Raw genomic sequence first — 16,617 nt, forward strand, 5'->3', positions numbered from 1 at the left:
AAGTTCCTTTGTGACTGCTAGATTCACAGCCTACTGTAGTATCCCAATATGCGAAATATTCAACTCTTAATTTGTAAATTAATTACGTAAATTCGCTTATGGGTGCAATATATTATGACTTCACCTGAATTACCAGAAACACTGTTCATTTCCTTTTTCCCTCCCTTCCTAAAATTCTTTACTACTGTCCAGAAAGGTTTCCCTGCTGCTTGACCTATCCTTTCCAGGTTATTACCAAAATCTTCCCACGACTTATTTTTGGATTCGACAACTGTTTGTTTCGCTCTGTTTCTTTCATCTACGTACAATTCCCTGTCTGCATCAGCCCTTGTTTGGAGCCATTTTTGATAAGCCTTCTTTTTTATACACTTTTTCCCCATCTTTACACAAGTTGTTCCTAGGCAATCCCTTGCTATTTCCATTACAGTATCCTATTAAATTAAATCTTACAGAACCTAATAACATGTAATATACAATGTGAAAGCGTGGTGCTTTATTGCCTTGAAACGGTTAATTTTCCCTCATATATTCATATCCCGATTTTAAAACTCGAATCATCAGAAATATTGCGAGATATGTGCGACTAAAGCAGTACAACTTTTCCCAAAACTGATTCATAACAGCTATTTTATGGTATCCCTCAATTGTCAGAAATTACGAACCGGGATACAGGTGTTGTATTTCCGATAATATTTGAGGTTTGTAGTTAGAGCTATAGATTTTCTACAGTTCTTTTTTGCAGAATGACATGATGCGAACTTTTTCCGAATGTGTGTGTCGTTGTTGAAAGTGATTAACTTACAACCACAGCAGCGATTACTGTAGAAAGGGAAAAATGTTTGCCCGTCTTAAATAGAACAAATATATTGTGAGGAATGCAATGGGAACTGAGAGATTAAAAGCGCTGGCTATGCTCTTTGTTGAATAAATAGTAAAACTACTAAATTGTAAGCGGACTTCACTGTTGTGTTCACAATATCACCATTTATTATAATCACTCACACTCGTCATAAAGTAAATATAACTATATACAAACACACAGATAGGGCCTCCGTGGCTCAGGCAGCAGCGCGTCGGGATCTCAGTGCTGGATTACGTGGTTCAAATCCAGGTCACTCCATGTGAGGGACAGGTTTTTCTCCGGGTACTACGATTTTCCCCGTCATATTTCATTCCAGCAACATTCTCCAATATCATTTCATTTCATCTGTCATTCATTAATCATTGCCCCAGAGGAGTGCGACAGGCTTCGGCAGCCGGCACAATTCCTAACCTCACCGCTAGATGGGGGCTTCATTCATTCCATTCCTGACCCGGTCGAATGACTGGAAACAGGCTGTGGATTTTCATTTTCCCAAATACACGGAATACACAGATATCTCATAGATAATGTAGCCAATGTCATTCCGCGACACTCTTCATATAAAGGAGGATGCTTCATGGAATTCCAGATTTCAATAAGCAAGTGATCGAGAGATTTGCCACAGCTAAAGAAAGAAGGTTAGATCTGACATACGAGTATAAGCATTAATTACAAGGAAGCTTAAATTACTTTTTTACAATTGGCTTTACGTCGCACCGACACAGATAGGTTCTTATGGCGACGATGGGACAGGAAAAGGCTAGCAGTGGATAGGAAGCGTCTGTGGCCTTATTTAAGGTACAGCCCCAGAATTTGTCTGCTGTGAAAACGGGAAACCACGGAAAGCCAATTTTAGGGTTGGTGACTGTGGAGTTCGAACTGAAAGCTTATGTGTGTCTTGACATATTGTCGTTTGAAGTTCATTTTCTTTCTTTTATTCATTTTCGTCTAAGGTCGCATTAACACAGGAAAGAATTTCGGTGACGCAGGATGGGAAAGAGCTATGGTTGAGAAGGCAGTGGCCGCGACCTTAATTAAGGTACAGCCCAAATATTTTCCTGGTGTGGAAACGGGAAAACACGTAAAACCATCTTCAGGGCTGTCGACGTTAGGATTCGAACCTACGATCTGTCGAATGCAAGCTCACAGCTACGTGACCCTAGTTTGAAGTTTATATTTGCATGTGTCATTATGTATGTAGTTTAAGCTGATTTAGATTATCCGTGTCTGAATTTAAACCATAATGTGATCCTCCTAAAGTATGTAGCATATTGATTAGACCACTATGTTTTTGGGGTGTGCTGGCGCAGTAAACAATGTTGCCATCAAATTGATTATGCGATGTAAACAGGAATGCACGACATTTATAAGACATATAGCATTGCACATGATTTGTTATCGGTAAACTTCAATAGCTTAATATACGTACTTACAGTGCCAACTACCAATGCTTAGTGGTAATATAACTTCATCCTAATGCCCAATAAATGAGCCTGTTTTTCATGGCTATCTGAAACACATGGTCAGCCATACCCTTCACAAGCATCTCTAACACAAAAATATTAATCTTGATCCATATAGAAATTACAGATATATTCACTCCTTTGACATCATCCTACTTCTCCCCTTCATATACAGTCCTGAAAAGGACTCCCCACAAGTTTTCACTAGGGTTAAGGTCTGGAGAAGTGGCTGGCCATTACATTTCATTAGCAATTTTTTTCTGAAATCTCTTCTTGCAGAACTTATTATAGCAATACCAAGGACTCTATGCACATCTCCTCTGCAACTTGTAAAATATGGTCTTCAAGCAATTTATGATAGTCTGCGGCTTTCGTACGACCTGTTCAGAAAGAAAGACTTCTTATTCCTAGATAACCGAAACCACCCCATAACATCAGAGACTTTCCCCGTAACAGTCTTTCAGAAAATATCGGTTCTTCTTTCCTGATGGCATGCTAGTATTATGACCAACCATTGGGACCATCCAATTGAATTTCTTTTCATCACCGATGATCACACATTTCCATCGTTTCTCCCACGTCACATCCTCTCTAGCCAATTTAACTCTGTTCTTCTTTTGTGTTACCACCATACGAGGCTTTTCTTTCTTCTTCTACCTCAAAACGTTGCTCTGACTGACCATTCTGGATAATATAGACTTGGAGGAGCTGTATGAGATCTTGTGAGAGTCGTTCCAGCGTTGCTTCACCACCACTAAGTTTCCTAATAACATGGTCTTTGTTTTGTCTAGATGTCAGCCCCTGTGGTCTTCCAAGCGACTTTATTTCACCATAATAATATATAACACCAAGACTTTTTTTACCACAGTACGTGATCTGACACTTCTTGCTATTTCCCGGGAATATAATGCCTGTTCCCTGCTCGAAGTAGGACAGTTGTGACTTCCGATCCATGTAACATTGGCCTATAACACCCTCCCCAACCACACACACACACACACACACACACACACACACACACACACACACACACTGCATAATGGTGCAACTGTAACCAAGAAGGAATTGAAATTAAAACAGTATTTCTAACAAGGAAAGAAGGTGAGCCAGTCATTTTGCAACGGTAGCTGGCACTGTAAGCACGTATATTACGTTACTGAAGTTTATCAATAACAAATAATGTGCAACAAATGCCGGACTAAGTGGCTCAGACGGTAGAACGCTGGCCTTCTGACCCCAAGTTGGCAGGTTCGAACCTGGGTCAGTCCGGTGGTATTTGAAGATGCTTAAATACGTTAGTCTCGTGTCAGTAGATTTACTGGCACGTAAAATAACTCCTGCGGGAATCTGGCACCTCGGCGTCTCCGAAAACCGTAAAAGTATTTAGTGGAACGTAAAGCCAATAACAGTAATATTATTAATAACGTGCAACGCTATGTGTCTTATAAATGTCGTGTGTTCCTGTTTACATTGTATAACCGGTTTCATGTTAGAATTCTTTAACACGCCATTAGGCCCTATACCACAAAAACATAGTGGTCTTATCTAAATACAACGCGCCTTACATGACATTTCACGAGCCGCCACTGAGTCTAACCACCGTCACTTTAGTTCCTCTCTCTACTTCTCTCATCCTTCGTGGCAGAGTCTATTATTCCCTTAGCAAACCTATCCTTCTCCACTCCCTTCACATCATCCCACTAGTAAAACCTGTTCATGCGTATAGCTTCTTCCATCCAGTTTATTCCCTTAACTCCGAGTACCTTCCCGTAATTGTTCTCACGTGTTTGTACCAGCAATCACTTTCGCTACGTTCACATCTGTTACTTCTAACATAGCGTTCACTCACGTACAGTAAAGCCGGTCTGAAAACAGACCGACGTAAATACAGTTTGGTCCGAGAACTCACTTCTTTCTCGTAGAATACCATTGATCACAACCGTTGCCAGTGTAGCGTTCAGAATGTCCAATGATCTCAAAGTTATATAAACTCTGCTTGCAGTTTCACGTGCCTGCAGTGTTGCCAACCCATAAACCTTTTCTCCGCTAAATTTGAGTTGAAAATCCGCTAAATTCCGCTAAAATTTCGAACTGAAACAAAATAGCATATACCAGCTGTTTTAATTAAAGAGATTAACTCAACACTCACCAGTTTCAGAACAGGAGTTTATCACCTTTTCCTCCTCGCACTATATGCTCTGAAGCAGATGTCCTGGGTTGAGGTCCTGTGGTATCATATGAAGCCATCTGGTATCATTCTGTTTCAAAGTATATGCTGGCAGTTCACAGCAGCAAAGCACATACGGAAATTTTCAAATCTATTTCAAAAGTTATTTTCACTTTCATTACTGTTTTCATTGATTTTGATAGTGCGGAAAGAAATAATGTCAAACAATTTCGCATTTATATTGCACTGCCAATTGATGCATCATCGGTATTTGGGATCAGTGGGAAGCTCAACCAACCAGTCTTTTAAAGTTAATTATTTAACTACTCTTTACGAAATATCTGACTACTTTTTAACCTATTCTTTCGACATATTGACGTACGAAAAATAACCTGATGTCAAAAGAAACATTTTATCAAACACGACACTACCCAGGTCATGAAGACTGTAACAAATTCTGACTGAGGCTGTGGGCCAGAGCTGGGCTAGAAAACGAGTCGTAGTATGCAGCAAAAGTTCAAGACAACGCGAATAAATAGACTATTATGCCGTAGTAAGTTCTATATTATTTTTTCCTCCTGGTGATGAAAGGTGATATTGTTAACGTTGAAAATCGCTGAAAGAAGTTTGAAAATCCGTCAAAAAATCTGCTGTGCGCTAAATGGAAAATTTATCCGCTGTTGTATTTAAAAATCCGCCAAATTTGGCGGAAAATCCGCTGAGTTGGCAACACTGCTGTCGGTATCGTTGTCATAGCAAAAAAACCTCCAGTTTTACATTGAAGTCGAGCCATAGTAACATTTCATTTAAGGAAATCTCACGTGCATTGGCAGAGATTCGAACTCCGTCAATCTTGGTGAGAAGTCAGCGACAATATCAGTAGGATAGCATGCAGCCATACAATTGAGGCGTTGACATGGGAACGGTAGCAAGTCAATTGGTATAGTAGATTAGTTTCTACAATTGGCGCAAGACAGAACCTGTGTTAAGTCCACGAGGTTTGGCATGGAGATGGTAGTAAGTCAGCCCGTGCTTCCGGTAGAATTAGGTACAACTTTTACCAATTGTTCAAAGTCAACTGCATGTAAACTTTGTTTATATTTATCTATTAGGCTATAATTCGTCATAGTGATACTTCAGTTGTCAGACTGCCTCCGAAACCTATTCCATTCAAAATGGTAAGTTATTGTTGCCAGCATCCTGACATGACGTTCACACTAGTTGTTTGTTTTCAAAAATAGGTAGTATATGTGGCTAACAAAGGTTCCAGAAGAAGATGCTGAAATAAGCAGAGAGGCTAAACATTTTCGATCATTTCATGTAATCATTATGACGCCTACGGATTTTCGTGACTTCGCGATGGAAAGCAAGAGATATATAAATACGCAAGGCCTTAATATTAGCACTGTGAGGTGGATAAGAATTTCAAGAGCCGAACTTCCCTCAGTCAAGATAAGACAATCATTCAACGAGTTAGAATCGTGGAAGGAGCACAATATTCTCGAAAGAGGACGGTCCTATCACGAGATCGACATACAGATCTTACAAGCACATGGAAGGAGATTAATCATCTCGGTATTTGCATGGAGGATCAATGGGAAACGATGGAAAACCACTTCGAGGATGGCTGAGGTGGGAATCGAACACCCCTCTACTCACTTGACCTCTCAGGGCTGAGTGGACCCCGTTCCAGCCCTCATACCACTTTTCAAATTTCGTGGCAGAGCCGGAAATCGAACCTGGGCCTCCGGAAGTGGCAGTTAATCACACTAACCACTACACCACAGAGGCGGACACTCTTTGATTTAACATTATTTATTTTCAGTAACATCTGCTTCAGAATGTTGGAAAAACTATTGTTTTTCTTCAGCTGTAAAACGTCCGGCTCCATGGCTAAATGGTTAACGGGCTGGCCTTGGGTCCAGCGTGTCCCGGGTTCGATTCCCGGCCGGGTCAGGGATTTTAACCTTCATTCATTAATTCCGATGCCTCGGGGGCTGGGTGCGTGTGCCATCTTCGTCATTAGAATTCATCACACATAGGGCCCCATTCTCATCGACGTGCAGGTCGCCTATACGGCGTCAACTCGAAAGACCTGCGCCAGGCTTCTTCGGAGGCCAAACGCTATTATTATTATTATTATTATTATTATTATTATTATTATTATTAATTATTAATTATTAGCTGTAAAAACGGTCTATAATGATGATGTATATGTGTACGTAAAATTTACATTTTATGACTTTCTACCTTTCCCATGTCAATGCCTCAATTATATATTTTGATGATTTATATTCTCTCTGTTCACAGGGTATTCGCTGCCGAGAGCTAGAATGGAATATGTAAAGAGAAGGTAGAGGTAAAACGTTTGAAATCTTGCTCCAGAAATCAGAAGAATGGACGGCGAGAAGAAGGCGGAGGCTAAGGCCGACGAGAAGTTTAAAGAAATGAAGTTTTGCGAGAAAATAAACTTCTGCTTCGGTTACATCACTGTGGAGCCTATACTCATCTGTTACATCTTCCCCATGGTGCTGTCCGGGATGGCAGTAAGGAACCTGAACCTCGAGAAAGCATGCAGAGTGAACCTGGCCTACAATGAAAGTGTGTGCGACGCGCTGACCAGGCGAGAGACAGACAACTTGACAGAGTACGACGATAACGTGCATGTCCTTGTCACACACATGGCCATCTGGAAGAACCCACTGCACAGCGCTATTCCAGGTAACGAACGCAATTCGGTGTACAGCAGCCCTGGTGAAAATGTAATCGGGCATAGCCATTGTGAACCTAGGTGTGCCTATTTAGAGGGGTGGAAACTCGAAGTGGAAGCGAAGTAGCAGTCTCAATCAGAAACGGATGTTCATTGTACTTATGACAAGTACGGTAAATATAATTGTGTACAGTACAGGGCTACAAGTATATATATATTTACAATTTGCTTTACGTCGCACCGAGCTCGATAGCTGCAGTCGCTTAAATGCGGCCAGTATTCAGTAATCGGGAGATAATGGGTTCGAGCCCCACTGTCGGCAGCCCTGAAGATGGTTTTCCCTGGTCTCCCATTTTCACACTAGGCAAATGCCGGGGCTGTGCCTTAATTAAGGGCACGGCCGCTTCCTTCTAATTCCTAGGCCTTACCCATCCCATCGTCGCTATAAGACATAAGCTTTTTTTTTTTCTATTTGCTTTACGTCGCACCGACACAGATAGGACTTACTAGTTGTTTTACGTTGCACCGACACAGATAGGTCATATGGCGACGATGGGATAGGAAAGGCCTAGGAGTAGGAAGAAAGCGGCCGTGGCCTTAAGTAAGGTACAGCCCCAGCATTTGCCTGGCGTGAAAATGGCAAACCACGGAAAACCATCTGCAGGGCTGCCGACAGTGGGATTCGAACCCGGATGCAAGCTTACTTAATCGTCGCCATAAGACCTATCTCTGTCGATGAGACGTAAAGCAAATAGCAAAAAAAAAAAAAAAAAAAAAAAAAAAAAAAAAAAAAGATAGGACTTACGGCGACGATGGGACGGGAAAGGCCTAGGAGTGTGAAGGAAGCGGCCGTGGCCTTAATTGAGGTAAAACCCCATCATTTGTCTGGTATGAAAATGGGAAACCACGGGAAACCATCTTAGGGCTGCCGACAGTGGGGTTCAAACCCATTATCTCCAGGATGCAAGTTCACAGTTGCTCGCTCCTAATCACACGGCCAACTCGTCCGGTAAATTATAAATTTACTACAGAGGAGATCATACTCAATCACCAAGATAGAAACGATAAGAAAAAATAGGACACATAAGCCTAAACTTAATATTGTATTCAGAACTTATTTGTAACAGGAGTTAAGTCATCTATTACCAATTGTTTTTAATCTACATTTGGGTTTCACTATTTTTGTTGTTGAAAATAATTGATCATAAACGTAAGTTGCGGTGAATGTGGCTTTAACGGAGTAGGTGAATGAGCGAAGCTTCGGATACTTATCTTTGTACAAATATTTGAAAATATCAACACCTTCCAAGTCCTTACATCAAGCTTCCACAGTTGCATCACATTGTAACTCTGTAAGCTCAAACTGACAAATGGAAACGAGGTTAACTGCCTGCCGGAAGAGGGGCGAGGGTTACAGGAGTTCGGAAGCAATAGAAATGCACAGCAAGGCAAAATGTAATCGCGAGTCACATTTTCGCCACGGCTGGTGTACATTATAACCTCAGTTAACCGGCACACTTTTGGCCATCAGTTTATTTTAAACTTCGCATTGTTAAAACCTTTACCGGTCACAGGGAGGGTGTTCCCTTTTAAGTGGCCTGCCGCACTCCTTCAGGATGAGGAATGAAAACTTCGATGATGATGATGATGATGACTACTACTACTACTATCATCCCCTTCCCAAGCCCAGTGATATGGTTGGTGCAATGCAGTCTCGGATTTCAGTAATTGTTTACGACTAGTGCGGTGAGTGTATTGCTTTATAGTATCAACTCTGTTTTGCATTATACTGCGACTTAAACGTTCTTGTTTGCATTGTGCTGACCCTAGTTTGACTGGAATTATCTTCTTTCTTAACCCGTTTACCTTCCAGGGTTGGTTTCTCCCTTGAACTCAGCGAGGGATCCTACCTTTACTGCCTCAAGAGCGGTATCCTGGGGCGTGAGACTTTGGGTCGAGGATACAACTGGGTAGGAGGACCAATACCTCGCCCAGGCGGCCTCACCTGGTATGCTGAACAGGGGCCTTGTGGGGGGATGGGAAGATTGGAAGGGGTAGACAAGGAAGAGGGAAGGAAGCGGCTGTGGCCTTAAGTTTAGGTACCATCGCGGCATTTATCTGGAAGAGAAGTGGGAAACCATGGAAAACCACTTTGAGGATGGCTGAGGTAGGAATCGAACCCCCTCTGCTCATTTTACTTCCCGACGCTGAGTGGACCCCGTTCCAGTCCTCTTACCATTTTTCAAATTTCGTTGCAGAGTCGGAGGGTCGAACCCGGTCCTCCGGAGGTAGCAGCTAATCACACTAACCACTACACCACAGAGGCGGACTATTTCGGATAATGGAGTTTATTTAACGTCTATATAAAGGTGGAAGTCTAGAGCCTCCGTGGCTCAGACGGCAACGCGTCGGCCTCTCACCGCTGGATACCGTGGTTCAAATCCCGGTCACTCCATGTGAGAATTGTGCTGGACAAAGCGGAGGCGGGACAGGTTTTTCTCCGAGTACTTCGGTTTTCCCTGTCATCTTTCATTCCAGTAACACTCTCCATTCTCATTTGATAGCATTTATCAGTCATTAATAAATCACTTTGGGAGTGGCGACCCCATCGTACTAATAGCCTAAATCTGCTTCATTCATTCCATCCCTGACCCGGTCAATGACTGGAAAACAGGATGTAGGTTTTCATTTTCATAAAGTTGGAAGTATTGCAAATGTCGCGCCAATTTATGACATCGAACGATATCATTGATATCAGACGTGTTGCTGACAGAATTGAAAACCTCATATCGAAACTTTTAACTACCGACTGTGATGCGAAATGTCGCAGAACAATGATACTAGCGAAAACGATCAGTTGGGCACTGTAACGCAGGCCCGCACAGCTGGGGTATATCGGGCATCGTGGCCTAGGGCAATCGCAGAGTATTTCCTTCTCATTATACGAGTACTTTTGCCTCTACGACCACGTCATTGTCTTCCTCACAGCAATCGCATCCCATCCATCTCCGGCAACCGCACGTAAGGTCCGTAACTTCACAAAGTGACCGGAAAATCCGAGAAACATATCGTCTAATGTGCAAAAATCTTCTCCACTTATACCAAATGTCGTCTAGAGAAAGGTTTTCGCGTTTACACAGACCAGCTGCTGAGATCTTCAGTATGTTTGGTACTATGTTTATTTCTTTCTTAATCTGTTTACCCTCCAGGGTTGGATTTTCCTTCGGACTCAGCGAGGGATCCCACTTCTACCGCCTCAAGGGCAGTGTCCTGGAGCGTGAGACATTGGGTCGGGGGATACAATTGGAGAGAATGACCAGTACCTGCTATACTGAACAGGGGCCTTGCGGGAGGATGGGGAGATTGGAAGCGATAAGCAAGGAAGAGGGAAGGAAGCGGCCGTGGCCTTAAGTTAGGTACCATCTCGGCATTTGCCTGGAGGAGAAGTGTGAAACCACGGAAAACCATTTCCAGGGTGGCTGAGGTGGAATCGAACCCACCTCTACTCAGCTGACCTCCCGAGGCTGAGTAGACCCCGCTTTAGCCCTCGTACAACTTTTTAAATTTCGTGACAGAGCTGGGAATCAAACGCGGGCCTCCGGGGGGGGGGTGCAACTAATCACACCCACCACTACACCACAGAGGCGGACGGTACTATGTACGTGTTAAAAAAATAATGCCAGATGTTCCCCTCAAAAACAGTCTGAGACCAACCAGTGCGCAGAACTTACGAAAAACTCGCCGGGATGAGTGACTCAGACGGTTGAGGCGCTGGCCTTCTGACCCCAACTTGGCAGGTTCGATCCTGGCTCAGTCCGATAGTATTTGAAGGTGCTTAAATACGTCAGCCTCGTGTCAGTAGGTTTACTGGCACGTAAAATAACTCCCGCGCATCTAAATTCCGACACCTCGGCGTCTCCGAAAACCGTAAAAGTAGTTAGTGGTACGTAAAGCAATTATTATTATTATTATTATTATTATTATTATTATTATTATTGTTGTTACGGAGTTATCCGTGGTAGTTAGAGGTGAAAGAAGGTGCTGGGATGAATAGGTCTCAACTTACGAAATTAAAGTTTTAAATTAACTTTAACAAAGGTTATATTTTCTTTTCAAGATCAAGAAATAACAAGAATAAAATGTACTCAGTAGCATATCAACAAGTTAAGGATGTACAATTACAGTTTATTAATGGATTTTGGGCTTCGAGCCCCAGATTCACAATCCCTGAGCAATGAGCTCAACTTTACTTATGAACAAGGTTCAACAAAGGGGCAGAAAACCCCAATCATGCCAAGGAACACTAGCTCCCAATTACCAGTTAAGCCTGCTCGAGGCACACAGAAACCAAATTTAAGAAAGCTATTCAAAGGCCACACCAAACTCCACCTTCAAGCTGCCCTCCAGGCACATAAGAACAGGGGTAATAATACCCAATCTACTGAGGCCTATTAAGTAAAGAAACAGGTCAATTACATGGCCCCAAAATACCAACTTGAGTGGAGGCGTACTCAGCACTCCTAATACACCTTTTTTTTAAACCTATTTGGCTCTTAGGCCGCTTATGCAAGGGCTAATCCCATACTACGGAGGTGACACGATAGGAAAATTTATTACATTATGAAGCGAAGAAAAACGGTTATGTAAACGTAGTCACCTCATAAACAATATGAGAGGGAGCTCGAGAGGGTGAGGCACTCTCTATCCCGATTTGTAGTTAAAGAGACGGAATATTATACCAAGTGTCTTTTACATTTTAAAGGAAGGTTACATGATAAAATTTTCGAACCTGCCCCGAGGGTTAAACTGCTGAGCTAGCAAGCAAAGAAGTTATTAAAAGGCCATTACCTGATGGATGAACTACCGCCTGAAGAAAGAGGCGCTTCCCGCCCCCTGCTACATAATCACACAAAGAAAGATGTTACTGAAGTGGCCAGGAGATAAGGAAATCAGCAGTTTATATATCCTCGCGGAAAATTCGAGACGTTTCATGAATGAGAACCCCCCCTCAACTGTATTGGCTAGGATCAAGCAACATATCCATATCGGAGAAGACACACATTATTGGTCAAAAATTAATTAAAGAAATTCGGGATTGGCTGAATTCAAAACAAGCGGAAAGAGAAGGGGTATACTGCCAACCCAAAAAATGACTGAAAGAAATTTAACAAAGAACAAACTTATGAACACAAAATTTCTCAAAAAACAGTTCCTTCACTTCGCACCAGGGTGCACAATTGTAGTTCTTCAGTAGTGCCATCTAGAAGAGAATGTTCACACTTCTCACTACAGAGAAAACAAATATAAATCGAAAAAGACACAGTTCAGAACACCTCAAAATTTACAATAGCGACATCTTCTGAGAAACTTTAGAATTAACATGGTTGTTAAAGTTCAGGCTTCCTCCAGTAGAGGAGTTTCAACTGGCGCAATGTTTGAATTAGCGGCGCGGAGGTGTACCGCCCGGTACAATTATTATTATTATTATTATTATTATTATTATTATTATTAGTCCGCCTCTGTGGTGTAGTGGTTAGCGTGATTAGCTGCCACCCCCGGAGGCCCGGGTTCGATTCCCGGCTCTACCACGAAATTAGAAAAGTGGTACGAGGGCTGGAACGGGGTCCACTCAGCCTCGGGAGGTCAGCTGAGTAGAGGTGGGTTCGATTCCCACCTCAGCCATCCTGGAAGTGGTTTTCCGTGGTTTCCCACTTCTCCTCCAGGTGAATGCCGGGATGGTACCTAACTTAAGGCCACGGCCGCTTCCTTCCCTCTTCCTTGCCTAGCCCTTCCAATCTTTCCATCCCTCCACAAGGCCCCTGTTCAGCATAGCAGGTGAAGCCGCCTGGGCGAGGTACTGGTCATACTCCCCAGTTGTATCCCCCGACCAAGAGTCTGAAGCTCCAGGACACTGCCCTTGAGGCGGTAGAGGTCGGATCCCTCGCTCAGTCCGAGGGAAAAACCGAACCTGGAGGATAAACAGATGATGATGATGATGATTATTATTATTGTTGTTATTATTATTATTATTATTATTATTATTATTATTATTATTATTATTATGAAAAACTCATCCATCAAAAAAAAAGAGAGGTCTCGAAGTCAGCCCCGATTAAATGTGACAAATACGTCATGTCTAATGCGTCAAATACGTGACGTCGCGTGCCGTTTTGAGTGTTTTTTTTTTTTTGATTGTAACAGATCCGTCAGTCGTTGATATTCACATGAGTGTTTTACTAAGTTCACTCTGAATACATATCCTAATTCACAAACGTAACTCCTCTAGGGTTTTTATCATTATATCGCAGCTAGTGCTGTAAACATACTGCACGTTCCGCAAACATGTTCATGGCATGTTTAGGAGGAAGACCGTGGCGTGGCCCGCACGGCAAGCATGACCCATTGCTACCAGAAGACTACTAGGGCAGGGATGGCAAAACGTTGCCAACTAGCGTGTCAGTTAAGGTCTTGTTTATCACGTTTTACTATATAGTGTTCTATCGATTATTTTCCTTTAAAATTACCACAAAACCCCCTCATTTGACTTCATTGACGTATTAGATTGCATTACGTATAGGCCTAAATCTATTCGTCTGAATGACGATTTTATTTTGCAAACTTCCAGTGTTGCCAACTCAGCGGATTTTCCGCCAAATTTGGCGGATTTTAAAATTACAACAGCGGATAAATTTTCCATTTAGCACACAGCGGATTTTTTTGACGGATTTTCAAACTTCTTTCAGCGATTTTCAACGTTAACAATATCACCTTTCATCACCAGGAGAAAAAAATAATATAGAACTTACTACGGCATAATAGTCTATTTATTCGCGTTGTCTTGAACTTTTGCTGCATACTACGACTCGTTTTCTAGCCCAGCTCTGGCCCACAGCCTCATTCAGAATTTGTTACAGTCTTCATGACCTGGGTAGTGTCGTGTTTGATAAAATGTTTCTTTTGACATCAGGTTATTTTTCGTACGTCAATATATCGAAAGAATAGGTTAAAAAGTAGTCAGATATTTCGTAAAGAGTGGTTAAATAATTAACTTTAAAAGACTGGTTGGTTGAGCTTCCCACTGATCCCAAATACCGATGATGCATCAATTGGCAGTGCAATATAAATGCGAAATTGTTTGACATTATTTCTTTCCGCACTTATCAAAATCAATGAAAACAGTAATGAAAGTGAAAATAACTTTTGAAATAGATTTGAAAATTTCCGTATGTGCTTTGCTGCTGTGAACTGCCATCATATACTTTGAAACAGAATGATACCAGATGGCTTCATATGATACCACAGGACCTCAACCCAGCACATCTGCTTCAGAGCATATAGTGCGAGGAGGAAAAGGTGATAAACTCCTGTTCTGAAACTGGTGAGTGTTGAGTTAATCTCTTTAATTAAAACAGCTGGTATATGCTATTTTGTTTCAGTTCGAAATTTAGTGGAATTTAGCGTATTTTCAACTCAAATTTAGCGGAGAAAAGATTTATGGGTTGGCAACACTGCAAACTTCACTGAAAATTACATTTTTAAAACAGCAAATTTTAAGAATAAAGTATAAAAATTGTAAAAAAAAAAAAAATGTAAGGCCATAGAATAAGTTAAGACTACTAAATGTAATGTTAACGTTAAGATTTGTTATATTGCTACATTTTCGACCTATTTATTACATGTTTAAAAAATTGAAATATGTTAGTATATTGTCTGACGTGCCACTGAGGTCGGGTTCGCATGTATCCCCGTTGTACAGGCCTGCTGTTATGCATCAGTGATTCGATCAAACTCGCAGTCATTTACTCTATTGTCCACCTATTCTTATATCTGTCACGGCTTCGGTCTCGACCCGTAATGAATAATTAAGTTTCTACTGTATGTTACAGAGAGTACTCGCATGGCCAGTTCGAAAATTCCGCTCTTTAACACTTTGCCAGGTAACGAACGTACTTTTGATGTGATAACGTCTTATAATTCGGTCAGCGGGTAGGGTTCAAAGCAAAATCATCTCCATTCAGGCCATGAAGGCACTTGGAGGAGCGAAAGGTAAAGGCTTCCACTCCTTGTAACCTCGGCACTAAGTGGAATAGCGTGATTAGCTCTCTGTCGTATCGTCTTCAACCTCCAGACATTAACCTAACTGCCGCGCTGAGTGGCTTAGATGGTTCAGGGGATGGCCTTCTGACCCCAACTTGGCAGGTTCGATCCTGGCTCAGTCCGGTGGTATTTGAAGGTGCTCAATTACGTCAGTCTCTTGTCGGTAGATTTACTGGCACGTAAAAGAAGTCTTGTGGGGAAAAATTCCGGCACCTCGACGTCTCCAAAAACCGTAAAAGTAGTTACTGGTACGTAAATCAAAAAACATTATTATTATTATTATTATTATTATTATTATTATTATTATTATTATTATTATTATTATTAACCTAATACTCATTTTTGGTGCAAGCTGAGTGAACCTCAGGGCCATGTTCCATAAATCTCGTTTCTGAATTTTTCGACTTCCTGATGGAGAATCGAACCCATGTCCTTCCGGGTGAAACGATAGCACCTTTACGTTGGAGTACCACATTTCGGTAGGAAATGAAATGGAATGGCGTATGGCTTTTAGTGCCGGGAGTGTCCGAAGACAAATTCGGCTCGTCAGATGCAGGTCTTTTGAGTTGACGGCCGTAGGCGACCTGCGCGTCATGATGAGGATGAAATGATGATGAAGAGGACGGCACATACACCTAGCCCCCGTGCCAGCGGAATTAACCAATTAGCTTAAAACTTGCGACCCTGCCGGGAATCGAGCCCGGGATCCCTGTAACCGAAGGCCAGCACGCTAACCATTCATCCATGGAGCTGGACATTTCGGTAGGGGTTTGAAGCCTTTTAACGGTAGGAAGTTACTATTTCATTCATTTAGGTATCAGAAGGAGTGGTGTTATGGTGAACGAATAATGCTAGGAAATAATCCGTTTAGCAGATGATATTGCTTTGCTGGGAAATGACGAAAAAAAGATCTACAAGACACTCTACATCTTTTGAAAAATATACTTGAGATTAACTGCAACATGAAAGGAAGAAAGAAAGAAAGAAAGAACCGAAGAAGAAAAGAATATCATGAAGTGATCGAGAAATGGAGAACAGATTGCACAAGCATTGCTAGTAGGAAAACAGTTAATAGATGTTACATCTTTCAACTACCTGGAGACCTTTATAACATCGGCCGGAAGAAGTACAGTTGACATAAAGTGCAGAATAGCACAAGCCAAGGAAACATTTTTCACGAAGAGAAGTTTGTTAACACCAAAAAATATGTCACTCGATAGTACGAAACGATTTGTCAGAAGGTTTGTTTGGAGATTAGCCACTTACGCCTCAGAAACTTGGACTTAACAACAGAAAAGGAAAACCTTGGGGCTTTCGA

General features: G+C 41.9%; 1 protein-coding gene across 1 annotated transcript in view; it reads left to right on the forward strand.

Annotated features, from left to right (window-relative positions):
- Positions 1–16,617, forward strand: part of LOC136876970 (probable peptidoglycan muropeptide transporter SLC46) — a 159,367-nt gene that overhangs the window by 44,940 nt on the left and 97,810 nt on the right. The window contains exon 2 of the mRNA XM_067150741.2: positions 6,803–7,213. Within this exon, the coding sequence (XP_067006842.1) occupies positions 6,889–7,213 (325 nt within the window). The 5' untranslated portion in view covers positions 6,803–6,888. The remainder of the gene's footprint in view (positions 1–6,802; positions 7,214–16,617) is intronic.

Source organism: Anabrus simplex, chromosome 7 (assembly GCF_040414725.1).
Source record: "Anabrus simplex isolate iqAnaSimp1 chromosome 7, ASM4041472v1, whole genome shotgun sequence".
Taxonomy (NCBI): domain Eukaryota; kingdom Metazoa; phylum Arthropoda; class Insecta; order Orthoptera; family Tettigoniidae; genus Anabrus; species Anabrus simplex.